The sequence below is a fragment of the Astyanax mexicanus genome, chromosome 5, assembly GCF_023375975.1.
Source record: "Astyanax mexicanus isolate ESR-SI-001 chromosome 5, AstMex3_surface, whole genome shotgun sequence".
Classification (NCBI taxonomy): Eukaryota; Metazoa; Chordata; class Actinopteri; order Characiformes; family Acestrorhamphidae; genus Astyanax; species Astyanax mexicanus.
In genome coordinates, this window is record NC_064412.1 from 5,975,154 (window position 1) to 5,989,943 (window position 14,790).

At 40.5% G+C, this 14,790-nt stretch overlaps 1 protein-coding gene across 4 annotated transcripts in view; it reads left to right on the top strand.

The window, feature by feature from the left end:
- The window catches only part of nav1b (neuron navigator 1b), a 191,464-nt gene that overhangs the window by 85,073 nt on the left and 91,601 nt on the right, over positions 1–14,790 (top strand). For all 4 annotated transcript variants that reach the window (XM_049479436.1, XM_049479437.1, XM_049479438.1 and 1 more), the window contains one exon: positions 849–1,214. In XM_049479436.1, coding sequence (XP_049335393.1) covers positions 849–1,214 — 366 coding nt within the window. The remainder of the gene's footprint in view (positions 1–848; positions 1,215–14,790) is intronic.

Genomic DNA, 14,790 nt, shown 5'->3' on the forward strand with positions numbered 1-14,790 from the left:
GCTTGAAAACCATAGCAAAGATACCATAGCAACACCTTAACAGCCACATAACAATCACCTAGCAAACACCTAGCAACCACTAAGAAACTACATAGCAACCACCTACGAACTATGATGTTGCTAAGTGATTGGTAATTGGTTGCTATTGAGTTGCTATGGTGTCTGTGGTTGTTGCTAAGGTGTTGCTAGTTGGTCGCTATGGTGTTGCAAATTGGTCGCTATGGTGTTGCAATGGTGTCTGTGATGGTTGCTAAGGTTTTGCCAAGCAATTGCTAGGTGGTTGCTAAGGTGTTGATCGGTGATTTCTAAGGTGTTGCTATGGTATTCGGGGCAATTGCTCAATTGTTTCTTATATGTTGTCAAGGGTTTGCTAAGTTGTTACTAAGTGGTTGGTAGGTGGTTGCTTAATTGTTCCTAAGGTGTTGCTAAGTGGATGCTAAGGTGTTGATAGGTGGTTCCTAAGGTGTTGCTTTGGTATTCATGATGGTTGCTAAAATGTTTCTAAGGTGTTGCTAAGTGGTTGCTAAGGTGGTTGCTAAGTGGATGCTAAGGTCTGGCTAAGTGGTTAGTAGGTAATTGCTATGTAGTTTCTAAGTAGTTGCTAGGTGGTTAGTGGTTAATAGGTTGCTTCACAGATATTATGTTATTATGAATATAATAATATGCATTATTAATGTTCGGATAGCTTCGGTCGCAGTGCCATTATCGTGCAATAGCGGCACTCGTACAAATCTTCTCATCTAATCACTGTGGGTCGAAACTACCTGTGGTATAATAATATTCTGTCTCTCCCCTCTCTCGCCCTCCACCCCTCTCTCACCCTCCACCCCTCTCTTGCCCTATCTCAGTTGTCTGGACAGTAGCGTGTGCTACGACAGTGATGACACCAACGCCCGCAGCATCTCCAGCCTGTCGAACCGCTCCTCTCCGCTCTCCTGGCACCACGGACAGTCCAGCCCTCGGCTGCAGGCCGGAGACGCCCCGTCCTCCACCGGCGGCGGCTACTCGCTCACCGGCAAGACCTCCACCCAGTACACCGCCCACACCATGCCCGCCCGCTGCTCCAGCCGCCTCAGCAGCCACACCACCCGCACCGAGCTCATCGAGGGCCTGGACGTCGGAGACGTCGACCCCAAATCCGGCTACCTTAGTGATTCAGACCTGCTGTGCAAGAGCCTGAATGATGACGATGATGACGATAATCTGGCCAACGGGTAAGTTCATCTCACCACTATATTATGTTTATAATGTTGGATTAATGTTACACTACACTGCAAAAATATATATAAATTAGCTAGTGTAATTTAATAAAATCTCATTTCAAGGCAATAAGTCTTAAACATATATATATTTATATATTTATTTCTTTGATAAGAATTTGTCTTACTGAGAATTGTGGAAGTGCAATATTGTTTTTAGGAATAATGATCTTAACCAGTCTCACTTTTATCAAAATTCAAGTTATTCCATTATGCCTGGTTCTCAGCTAAAGCCAAAATTCTGGGATTATTGCTTGATTTAAGCCTTAATTCACTAATTTTGAGACTTTGCTATTGAGTTTATTTGAAGAAATATAAGTATATATGTCTCAATTTACATATATTTTGTCTAGTTTTTACAGTGGATTTTTTTCAGTATGTGTATGCTGCTCTGCCATTCAAAGGTTTGGATCACTTCTCAAATTAATATTTATAGCTATATATGTTACGATAATGTTGTAATCTTAAGATAAGCACAACTAAAGGATTTTATATTTAATATTAGAAAAAAAGCTATAAAATGGGTCAAATAACAAGCAAAGTTCTCATCTTTGAAAAAGGTGCCAACTTTTATAAATAATTGCTATTGAAATAACAAGGCTGGATGCTTGGGTTATTTTTTGTAGTTCTATAATAGTTACAGACTGTAGTTCTGTATCTGTTTCCAGTTCTTTAATACTTAGGATCAGATATAGAGCAGCTATTATTATTATTTGGGTGGTGGGTGGTTAGCACTGATTAGCATGGTGGTGGTGTATGAGGTGTTAGGGTGTGTTGTGCTGATGGTACAGTGAGTGGATCAGATACAGCAGCAGTGCTGCTGGAGTTTTTAAACACCTCAGTGTCTCTGCTGTATTGAGAATAATCCACCTACCAGTAATATCCAGCCAATACCCAGAAATAGATGCTAACCATGCTAAGCACTAGTTCTTTTACCATTCGGAAGCGATCACGTATTATCGGCCTTTAGCCTGCTGCTAACCATGGCAAGCACTGCTGGAGCAGCATTAGCATTACCCACTAACTGGGCTAAACTCTTGCTCTTTCACTGTTCAGAGGTGAGTATATTGAATTGAAACCTGTGCATTAACCGTGTTAAAAGAAGCTACGTGAGACGAACCGCTAGCTAATATCACCCTGGCTTACCGGAAAACTTCCTCAGTGTAATGCTGTCGGGCGGCATTAGCGGCTAACTGCGGCTAGCCTTAGTGGAAATCTGGAAATCTGAGCTTACTGTGAATAAACAGAAGTCCTTTTTTCACCCAAATGAACAGTTTTCAAAAGAGAAATTTGTGGCTTTTTTTTTTTGTTTAAGAATTACAATTTTGTTTACTTAGTTTAGCTTTATAGGCGAGACCTGCGAGACAGTGCGTTCCATTATTTATGAAAATAAACCAGAAAATAGACGTTTATTGATATTGCACCTTGTAATCAGCCTAATCAACAGAGTAAATACTGGATAAAGTATGTTAGAAAGTAATGTAAATTTCAAAAAGTCTTAATTTAATCATGTTGTGAACTGATGTCATGCTACTGCCCCTCCCAGTAGACTTTGTGCAATGCAATCTAAAGCCAGGGGCCGTTGCTGTTGCAGCCTCCATCATCTCCACATGCTTCTCTGTTAATGAGGCTGATTAGTATGCTCCCTCTGATACGCTGCACTTTGAAGCCTGTTATTCTACTGCTTTTACATTCAGCTTACTGCACTGCACCGGGGCTGCTGGTCCTCTGCTGCTCCACCAACTTTCTGAACTGCTTCCAGAACAGCACACTGCATCGTGGGACTTTTGCCAGCTATATTTTTGTATTACTCTTCCCATTTCAGTTTTTTCTGTTGGAGTTTCATGTCCTGGTGCTGGATGATTTCCATTCTCTGATGCCAGTTTTGACAGGTGGCCTAATCCTAAACAAGCCAATTACTGGTGATGCATTTTTTCACTGTTACAGATAGATTACAATAGTGCAGTTTATATAAATACTCACCTCAACTTGTGAACTTACGTCTGTACCATATTATAAGGTGCACTATCAATGAACGTCTATTTTCAAATATATATAGTGCACCGGATTATAAGGTGCATTATGCAACACTAGTAAGGAACAGGGTTGTCGCCATGTTTTCATTCTAATTCAGCATGTCTTGCCGCTGGGTAGCGAGAACTGTAACGCTAAGCTAAGTAAACAAAACTGTAATTCTTAAAAAACTAATTTTCTTTTAAAGTAAAATGAGCACCTAATGTTAATCTACACAGATTTATCTCCTGAAAATGCTTTATTTGGGTGAGTAAAACACTTCTATTTATTTACAGTAAGATTAAATTTCCAGATTTCCACTAGGGCATTAGCAGCTAACTGCTAGCGCTGGCAGATAGGAACCCTGAGGTAGGCCAGGGTGCTATTAGCTAGCGGTTTGTTCCACAGAGCTTGTTTTAACACAGTAAACATGCAGACTACATTACAGATGATATACTCACCTCTGAACAGCGAAAGAGCTAGCATTTAGTGCAGTTAGCGGCTAATGCTAATACTGCTCCAGCAGTGCTAGCCATGGTTAGCAGCAGGCTACAGGCCAATAATACTCACCTATTAATGGTGAAAGAGCTAGAGCTTAACACTGTTTGCTGCTAATGCTAGCAAGGGTTAGCAGCAGAGAAATTCAGGCCAAAAATACTCACCTCTGAATGGTGAAAGAGCTAGCACATAGCGCGATTAGCATCTAATGCTAATACTGTTGGAGAACTAAACTGAAACTCCTGTATAACGCTGTACTTCAGTGGAGTGGATTTACTGCTCCTTAATACCTGACTGGTAAAATTCATACAAAAGGAGCACCGGATTATAAAGCACACTGTTGATATTTGGGAAAGTGTTTCTGTCTGATTAGTAGAGCTGAAAATGAACAGTGTATAATGAGTGTAGAAACAAGGAGGTGATTATTATATTGCATTTCTTTTGCTTCCTGAATTATAACATTTAATTATTCCAGAACATAAAATAAACTGACTATAAAACACATTTTGTTTAATTTTAGACTTTTAAACGAATGCTCCTGTGTTTTGGGGAAGTTAAAGTTAGCATCTCCATCTGGTTAATAAGGTACTGGGAATTGCTGCATATTTAGAGGGTGAAAGGATGACCTTGAGCTGTCCTCAGTGAGTCTGCTGGAGCCCAGATTAGCAGAGGGGAGCACGGCAGGTGGCTGTACTCAGTTAGGAAGTGTTTCCTTTCTCTCCTCTCTCTCTCTCGCTCTCTCTTTTTCTGTTTATCTATCGCTATCTCTATTTTTTCTCTCTTTATACAGCTCTAGAAAAATATAAGATATCACCTAAAAATTATGAATTTCTTTGATTTTACCAAATTTAAAATATAATCAAGAGGAAGATGGATGATCACAAGCCATCAAACCAAACTGAACTGCTTGAATTTTTGCACCAGGAGTAAAGCAGCATAAAGCTATCTAAAAGCAGTGTGTAAAACTGGTGGAGGAGAACATGATGCCAAGATACATGAAAACTGTGATTAAAAACCAGGGATATTGCACCAAATATTGACTTCTAAACTCTTAAAACTTTATAAATATGATTTTCTTTCTATTGTTTTCTTTGCATTAATTGAGGTTTGAAAGCTCTGCATCTTTTTTGTTAATTTGAAACAAATGTTGTTCGTAGTTTATAGAATAAAACAACAATGTTAATTTTACTGAAACATAAACCTATAAATAGCAAAATCAGAGAAACTGATTCAGAAACTGAAAGCTGTATATCTCTGTCTCTCTCTGTCTCTGTCTCTCTCTCTCTCTCAATCTATCTTTCTTTCTCTCCCTTTTTCTTTCTCTCTCTATCTCTCTTTTTCTTTTTTATCTCCATCTTTCTATTTCTTTCTCTCTCTCTCTCTCTCTCTCTCTCTCTCTAATAAAGCTAAAGCACCTTTTATCTTATTATTTGCATTTGCATTCCAGTAAAAATGTTATGTTACCAGCATCCAAGATAAGAGTTTAACCCTTTTAAGTTACTATATGAGTGTTACTTCATAGTCTGGATGACTTCAGTATTCATTTATTGATTGAGACACTGTTTCCAAACTTTTGACTGGTGCTCTACACTAACACGTTTAAATCACACGAGCTCACATATTTAAAGTGGGAATCCAGGGCAGTTCTCTGGTGGGGAATAAGGAGGTATTATCAGTGCAGTTCATGCAGTGGGATTTAGAGAGAGCTGCATGACAGTGGGGGATCAGACCCACCCAGAGAGAGGAAGGAAAGAGGAAGGCAGAGGAAACAAGTGGTAAAAGTGGTAATATAAGCACTGGCACAAAAGCAGAGGGGTGCGGTGGCAGAAAGAGAAGACATTGCAGTGCTATTGGATAATCTGACCCAGTTTATTTTATTATAGCAGGAATATGGAACTGGGTGAGCAGACCACCCAACCCTTACGTATAAATGACACTCAAACCGAGGGAATGAATAGAGCTGTTCTGTTCTCTTATATTAAATATATATGACATTAGGTGGGTAGACCCACCCTGTTCTGGTTTAAAATGTAGCATAAGAACGCATTTTATTCTCTTCTATTAACACATTATTATACTGCAGTGCTCTATCCACCTTATCCTTGTTATGCTTCCATGCCCACTTTCAGACTTTTTTTGATAGACTGCATTTTGATAGATAGATAGATGGAGGTTGTTAGGTAGGTAGGTAGGTAGATGGATAGGTAGGTGGATAGGTAAGTAGGTGGATAGGTAGGAAGGTGGATAGGTAGGAAGGTGGATAGGTAGGAAGGTGGATAGGTAGGGAAATGGGTAGGAAGGTAGGTATGTAGGTAGGTGGATAGGTAGGAAGGTAGGAAGGTGGGTAGGTAGGTGGATAGGTAGGAAGGTAGGAAGGTGGGTAGGTAGGTGGATAGGTAGGAAGGTGGGTAGGTAGGTGGATAGGTAGGAAGGTAGGAAGGTAGGTAGGTAGGTGGATAGGTAGGAAGGTAGGAAGGTGGGTAGGTAGGTGGATAGGTAGGAAGGTGGGTAGGTGGGTGGATAGGTAGGAAGGTAGGAAGGTGGGTAGGTAGGTGGATAGGTAGGAAGGTAGGAAGGTGGGTAGGTAGGTGGGTAGGTAGGAAGGTGGGTAGGTAGGTGGATAGGTAGGAAGGTGGGTAGGTAGGTGGATAGGTAGGAAGGTGGGTAGGTAGGTGGGTAGGTAGGTAGATGGATAGGTAGGTAGATGGGTAGGTAGGTGGATAGGTAGGTAGGTAGATGGATAGGTGGGTAGGTAGATGGATAGGTGGGTAGGTAGGTAGATGGATAGGTAGGAAGGTAGGAAGGTGGGTAGGTAGGTAGGAAGGTAGGAAGGTGGGTAGGTAGGTGGATAGGTAGGAAGGTAGGAAGGTAGGTAGGTAGGTGGATAGGTAGGAAGGTGGGTAGGTAGGTGGATAGGTAGGAAGGTGGGTAGGTGGGTGGATAGGTAGGAAGGTAGGAAGGTGGGTAGGTAGGTGGATAGGTAGGAAGGTAGGAAGGTGGGTAGGTAGGTGGATAGGTAGGAAGGTGGGTAGGTAGGTGGATAGGTAGGAAGGTGGGTAGGTAGGTGGATAGGTAGGAAGGTGGGTAGGTAGGTGGGTAGGTAGGTAGATGGATAGGTAGGTAGATGGGTAGGTAGGTGGATAGGTAGGTAGGTAGATGGATAGGTGGGTAGGTAGATGGATAGGTAGGTGGGTAGGTAGGTAGATGGATAGGTAGGAAGGTGGGTAGGTAGGTGAATAGGTAGGTAGGTAGGTGGATAGGTAGGAAGGTAGGAAGGTGGGTAGGTAGGTAGGAAGGTAGGAAGGTGGGTAGGTAGGTGGATAGGTAAGAAGGTGGGTAGGTAGGTGGATAGGTAGGTGGATAGGTAGGAAGGTGGGTAGGTAGGTGGATAGGTAGGTGGGTAGGTAGGTAGATGGATAGGTAGGTAGGTAGGTAGGTGGATACGTAGGTGGATAGGTAGGTAGGTAGGTAGGAAGGTAGGTGGATAGGTAGGAAGGTGGGTAGGTGGATAGGTAGGTAGGTAGGAAGGTAGGTGGATAGGTAGGAAGGTGGGTAGGTAGGTGGATAGGTAGGTGGGTAGGTAGGTAGATGGATAGGTAGGTAGGTAGGTAGGTGGATACGTAGGTGGATAGGTAGGTAGGTAGGTAGGTAGGTGGATAGGTAGGAAGTTGGGTAGGTAGGTGGATACCATAGGATATTTAAGCCTCCAGCAGCAACAACACAATGCAATAAGAAATATATTCAACATAAATTAAACACAGAATAATAGAAAATATATAAGGGTATAAAAATACTTTCTATACGAGTTAAAGATCTATCTGTAAATGTGTTAGAATATCCGGGAGATCAAATTAGATGGTTTATAGTTATATCGTATTTAAAGTAAATGCAGTCTGAAGTAGCTACTGCTGTGGACACTGATCATAAAGTTGAATATATGGACACCCAACAGTTCAACAGTCTACTAAACATACCATATTTTTCGATTATAAGGCACATTAAGTGACACTAGTAAGGAACAGGGGTGTCTCACAGTAATCTACACAGATTTCTCTCTTGAAAACCATTTATTTGGTTGAGTAAAGCGCTTCTGTTTATTTACAGTAACCCTTAGATTTCTAATATTTTCAGCAGCATGGTTAGCAGTGCTTAGCCTTAGTAAATACCGCCCGACAACGCTACACTTAACTGCTGATAAGGCGCAGTTTAATCTGATATATTAGCCAGATAGTATACTGCTACTAATACATCTGCACTGCATGTCCCATTGAAAACACTGTGTTTAGAATCACAGCGGCAGATATTCAGTGTTCTGTGTTAAAGCAGCTTCACACTGCACAGATATATGCGCTAAAACACAGAATCTTCTCACTATATTTACTTTCTTGCTCTGGCACCAGACAGCTCTGACCAATCAGAGGAGACGATGCGCTTGCATGGTTTATTGGAGAGCATTTTGGTGCGTTTAGTTTTATTATGCCTGTGTGAAAACAAACCAAACAGAGGGAGAAACGCTCTAAACAAACAAACTCATCAACTGATCCGGACCATAGAAACTTTCACAACTACAGGTGTGAAAACGCTCTTTTATACTCAGCTAATTAAGATCTAATTCAGAAATCTTTACATCCAAGCTGAGCTGTTTACGATAATGTATGAAAAAGTTACATGGTATTGTCTCCCTCCAAACACACAAGTATATACTAGTATTTTAATTTTAGACACCACTAATATAAATATGATCGCATTTTACATTTCTTACATTCTTTTCTTTATTAACCTTTAATTATCCAATATATAAACTTGCATCTTAAGAAGAACAAGTGCGATTAATCGCAGTTAATCACTGTGACAGAACAAACAAATTAGTTTTCAGCCCTGTTCTGTCCCTGCTGTAATTTTCTCAGTGCATACACATACACAGCTATTTTTTTCCATTTAATACTAATTCCCCCTTTTAAAAGTTTAACATTCTGCTAGCTTGGTACATTTAACATATTTTACAGTTAAAAGTATGCTACTGGGAACACATTCCTGTTTTAATAGCTGCCGGTACAATTTTTGCATTTCATACACTCACCTGTACTCTCTTCCTGGTCTGGCAAAGGGCCCTACAATTGTTTTAGCTGCCCTTATATAGGGCCTGAGCAAAATTGGGGGCATGCTCACTGGGCCCATTTTGGGCCATACCATTTTGAGGGGGTTCTTTAGGGATTTGAAATATTTTAATTATTCTTTCCTTTTCTTATTTTCATGTTTATTATATTGGATTGTGGCCTATGACATGAATAATGATTATTTTGAGAATGTATTTTTCCATTGTCTGTTAATTTGATTTATTGTTTGTTTTGTTTATAATTGTATCCCCCTGCAATTGGTTTTGGCTGGGTTGGGTAGACCAGTGGTGGCCTATTTAAGGCCTCATTTCATGTTGGTTAGAGGATGGTTAAGGTTGAGATATGGTATGGTTGGTTGGTTGTCGTGTGAACCAATGTACGACTTAAGGAATATGTTGATTCCTTATGTAAATTTTTGTAACTAGATTTTGTTTTGTTTATTTTCTTTTGGTTTTCTTTTGGTTTTCTTTTTGTTTTCTTTTTGTTTTCTTTTTGTTTTCTTTTTGTTTTCTTTTTGTTTTCTTTTGGTATTTTTCTGCATTTGTGCACCTTCACCAAATAAATTCACTTGCACTGGATGTGCTACTGCAGTTGCCATAATTTTTTCATTCAACCCACAACCTTTTTTCGGCACAACTACCCTCACCTATAAGTAAGGTGTGACAATCACAGATAATTGTTGTGATTAATTAGATTTTTTTTTAATCAATGTGACGCCACTAATATATACTGGCCTGTTGATATCTGTGTGTGTGTGTGTGTGTGTCGGGCTATCCATCTCCTGTGGCTGCTGCATACAGAACCTCAGGCATGGTTGCCAAGGCGACCATTAGCACCTTTGAGCCACCTGCTGTTCAGGTCAGCCAAGCAGTGCAGCCACATATCCCCCCCACCCCCCCTTCCCCCCGCCTGAGTTAATACAGTACATTAGCTCACCAGTCGACACATCAGCATCCACATTAGCATTACCATTAGCATCTAGCGCTCCTGCTCTCCTCGTGTATTAATGTACATTAGCATTCATTCATTTTACCCTGATGGTTTCAACTGCTTCACGGAGCCGGATGATAATTCTGGGATGGCGGAGGAACAGATGAGCCTGAGCGAGATAAGGAGGTACCGCTAATGCTATGAGATGTTGAGTCCTTTGTGGTAACCTTGGTGATGAGATGAGATGAGGAGAACTGAAAGGGAAAGGTGAAGGTTTTGCCTACAGCTGCACCTTCAAGCTCCCAGAATCGATTTCCCTCAGCTGCTGGGAAATAGCTTCTCCTATAGAGTGAGTTAGCGCACCGTGCTTCCAAAACAGCATCCCAGAGCTAATGTTTTATGAGCAGCAGAAGCAGATAAATTTCTTTTAGAGGCAGAGTCTAATAGAAATGTTACGCCTGTAGTTTAAACAGGAATGACACCGCAGGGAAGATCGAGGTGAGCTATGTGAGAGTAGAACTGGACTGAATATTTCCCCAATTCCCCCAATTTCCCCGTTTCCCAACCCAAACGGAGAGTGAGTGACCTGTGTGAGTGAGTGAGTCATCTATTTGGCAGCCTGTTTATGTTCAAACCACTTTTCTTAGAGTTTTGGGGTCAATAAAAAAGAGACGAGAAAATTAAGTCCCATTATAGATAAACAATAGCAATCGATTGTGTTTTGCTGTAAGTAAATAATTAAATATAGATGACTGTATATACTGTGCTTGTTTCTCTTTTAGTCAATCCCATACTTTCAGTAGGATTTTGTATTTTCTGTAAATCAGCTGAAAAAGTTGAAGGCGTCAGGATTCATATGCTTTTATGAGCCGTTTGATTGGCTCCCTTAATGTGATGCCACAATAATAATAAAAAACCCTCAAGAACTACCCTTGCACCACCCCTGTCCGGTTAAACCCCCACCAGAGCCCCACCCACTAGATTAAACACCATTTAGTTCTGCTGGTTGAGAACCTCAGAGAGTACACAGCATTAGCAATTAGCAAGCAGACTTTGTCTGAGGGAGGGATCTTTACCTGCTCTCAATGGCGTGTACTTTCAGATAATGAGTTTTGTATTTTTATTGCAGTTAAGCATGAACTAGCTTGTTCATGTTTTGACAATTAGCACAAGCTAACGCTAACATAATGATGGCAGTGTTCTGAGTGTACTGAGAAGGATAGTTAGTGTTCTCCTCTCTGTGTGCAGAAATCAGTGACGTGGTAAGTTTATAAAAAAAACTTGGTTGTCTTGTTATATATTTCTCTGAGGAATAATATGCTATGAAGCACTACAGAAACTACACTGTCTGGCCAAAAAAAAGTCAACATCTGGATTTAAGTAAGTAAATGATGTGGGGTTGGTTGATGCTGCAGTTGGCCTGCAGGTTTAGGTTCAGCAACAGTATGTGCTGAAAGAATGAGGTCAGCTGACTTCCTGAATATACTGAATATAGACCAGGTTATTCCATCAATGGATTTTTTTCTACCCTGATGAACACGGCCATATTCCAAGATAAGACAATATCAGGATTGATGGGTCTGGAATTGTGAAAGAGTTCAGAGTTCAGGGAGCATGAGATCATCATTTTCACACATGGATTGAGAGAGAGTTCACCACAGAATCCAGACCTTAACCTCATTGAGAATCTTTGGGATGTGCTGGATGGAGAAGAGCTGCTTTGTGCAGTGGTCAGACTCTACCATCATCAATGCTGCTGCAAGATCTTGGTGAAAAATTAATCCAGCAACACTGGATTGAAATAAATCTTGAGACATTGCAGAAGCTTATCGAAACACTGCTACAGTGAATATGTGTGCTGCAATCAAAGCTAAAGGCGGTGCAATGAAATATTAGAGTGTGTGACCTTTGTTCTTGGCCAGGCAGTGTATATATATATATATATATATATATATATATATAAAGTAATTACATTGTAACTGTAGTTTTGATTGAAACATTTCACACAAATGATTTATAAGACCAATGTCTTTTGTCAACACATACTGCATATCTGCTCGATTTTCCACTGAATCTCACTTAACTACTGCTATGTACTCTGGAAAGTTCCACTCAGTTTATCAGAAATCAGTTTATTTTAAAGGGGACTCAAATCATTTAATGCAGGCTGGAAAAACCCACCTTAAAACCCACCTTAAATATCAGCGCTGCTCTGTAGCCCGTCTACATCTCTCTCTCTCTCTCTCTCTCTCTCTCTCTCTCTCTCTCTCTCTCTCTCTCTCTCTCTCTTTTCCTGTAGAAAAACATTAAACTCTCACTTTCACCCTGTGGCTTCTAGTGCTTTTAGAGACGCACTCTGTGTACATGTTTTTTGAGTTTCCCAGAGTCAAAAGAAAGAAGATTAACGGTCACATTCGCCAGCGCTTACATTCCAGAAACCATACAAACACACGTTAGAATTACGCTGTCAGCTGCGGTTTAGACATTTGGGCACTAAAAGATAGCAGTGATCTGAGGTCTGGCCTGGACTCGGCCATCTGCCGTCCACCTCTTTCCTGCATTCTGAGAAAATAAGTGATCTGTTTGGTGTTTGTGTGTGTGTGTGTGTGTGTTTGATGGATGGTGTGAGGTAATGCCCTGAACCGAGCATTCCACAACAATAAAAACAGCCTACCCAGAATCCTATTTGCTTATCATTGCACAAGAGTAGCACTGTCAATAGAAGTCATAATTCCTATCCAGACGTCTCTAGAAAATATTCCACACTTCTACTCAGTGTTAAAACTGTTGTATCTGGACTCCAACTGAAAAATACAGGAGGACCATAAGTTTTTTATGCTTTCTCGGTCACATGACATCGAGTTCAGTAGCTCCTCCATTTCCACTCACTGTTGTGTTGTGAAAATGTGGATCTCCATGGAAACGTGCACCCAAAGTGTAATTATGGTGTGCGGCAGTGGACAAATACTGTAGCTATTTTATTAAATACAAGTTGAAAAAACTCGGAGATGTGCATCTGGACAGGACTAAAATTACCAGAGGACCACGGAGTTCAGCGCAAAACAGTAGATAATTCAGCCTGTAATTTCCTCAGAGGACGTCTGAGAAAAACACATACATAGTCGTTCCGGATGGGAATAAAATCACAGAGGACCCCCCCCCCCCTCTATAAAAGAGAAAATTACCTCAGGACCCCCTGAGAAACTGATCCTGCCTGGATAGTGCTTCAGATACAGTAGATAAAAGCCAAAGCAAAAAATCAAGTGTTTGGAATACTATCAGGGGAGCAAGTTTGGAGCCATTTATTTTTTTGGAATTTATAAATAATCAATGTCAAATATGTATTTTTCATCTTTCTCAACTGCCCCTATAAACACTCCAAGTGCAAAAAAAAACAAAAAAAAACAATCCACCTGTTTTCTGTGAATCAGCTAAAAGAGTTAAAAGTGGTGTAGGGACTCATATGCTACTATGAGCCATTTGGATTCTCCCTTATTGTGACGTGACTATAAATAAACCTGTATAAAACCACCAGGACCCCACCCTCTGTGTCATGTATCATGAAGAACACTGCAAAATAAACGTCAGCAGACTTTGTCTGAGGGAGGGATCTGTAACTACTGTTTGTGGCAAGTCAGCAGATGAGGGAGATGTAAGTACTTTCTAATAATAATAAGAGTTTTTGTGCTTCTACTGCAGTTAAGCATGAACAATCACATAGTTCGTGTTTTGTCACCCAGTGTAAACATGGCCAGAAACAGCTTATTTGCATAAAAGTGACAGAGCCCTTAAACGTCTCATTCTAAAAGGGACTAATGCTGATAAAAAATAGAGCTGAGATCTCTTTATCTTTGTATGAGAGTGATTTTTTTTCAAAGAACTTCATGAACATGTTTTGTATAGAACATAAACCTATTATAACTAAAACAAAAAAAAGTATAATATGTCCCTTTAAGAGCTGATGATTCATATACTCTACTGCATAAAGTGTAGATCCATGGCTTGGCAGATGCCACTGTAACCAGATAGTCAGTGTCATTCACTTCACCTATTAGTGGTTTGAGATAGATAGATAGATAGATAGATAGATAGATAGATAGATAGATAGATAGATAGATAGATAGATAGATAGATAGATAGATAGATAGATAGATAGATAGATAGATAGATAGATAGATAGATAGATAGATAGATAGATAGATAGATAGGCTATCAGTTTGAGAGATATTTATTATATATTTATTATGGCTAAATATAACGAGCTATAATTGGCTGCACAGGCCAAAGGCTGGGGATACACACTGATGGAGAGGTAATGGCGGCTTGCAGAATGATCCCACCCAGACTCTCTCTCCCTCTCTCTCTTTCTTCCTCTCTGTCGCGCTCTCTCTCCCTCCCTATCGCTCTCTCTATCCGCTGCAGCAGCAGCCATGCTTCCGAACATACGGCACATGGATCGGGACATGTTTCCATAGCAACCATAGTAACCCCCATCTTCAGTCTGACCCATTGAAAAGCGAAGTGTGTGTGTGTGTGTGTCAGTGTGTTAGTGTGTGTGTGCCTGGAATGCCAATGAAGGTAGAACATGTCTGCTTATGAATATACAGTATCGTAACAAAGGCGCTTGATTGGAGGTTAAGTCAGACGGGTCTTGTTTGGCATGAGAGCTTGGTCATGTGACCCATTCGTTTCTGTTAGAGGAGTGATCGGTTCACGCATCGCATTGAGTCTCTAATTTCCCCCAGATCTCCTATATATTCTGCAGACAGAAGAAAACAGGTCAACATTCAGTCTGGAATCTTAATGGGAAATTATACACTGAATATTTGTGGTTCTAAAACCTGATTGGCTGAAATGCTATAATATGGATGCACACATCAGTTCAGCTGACCTACAGGGGTTGAGAACAGGACAATGAAACTGAAACACCTGGTTTTAGATCACAATAATTTTTGGTGGTGACGGACAGTTCT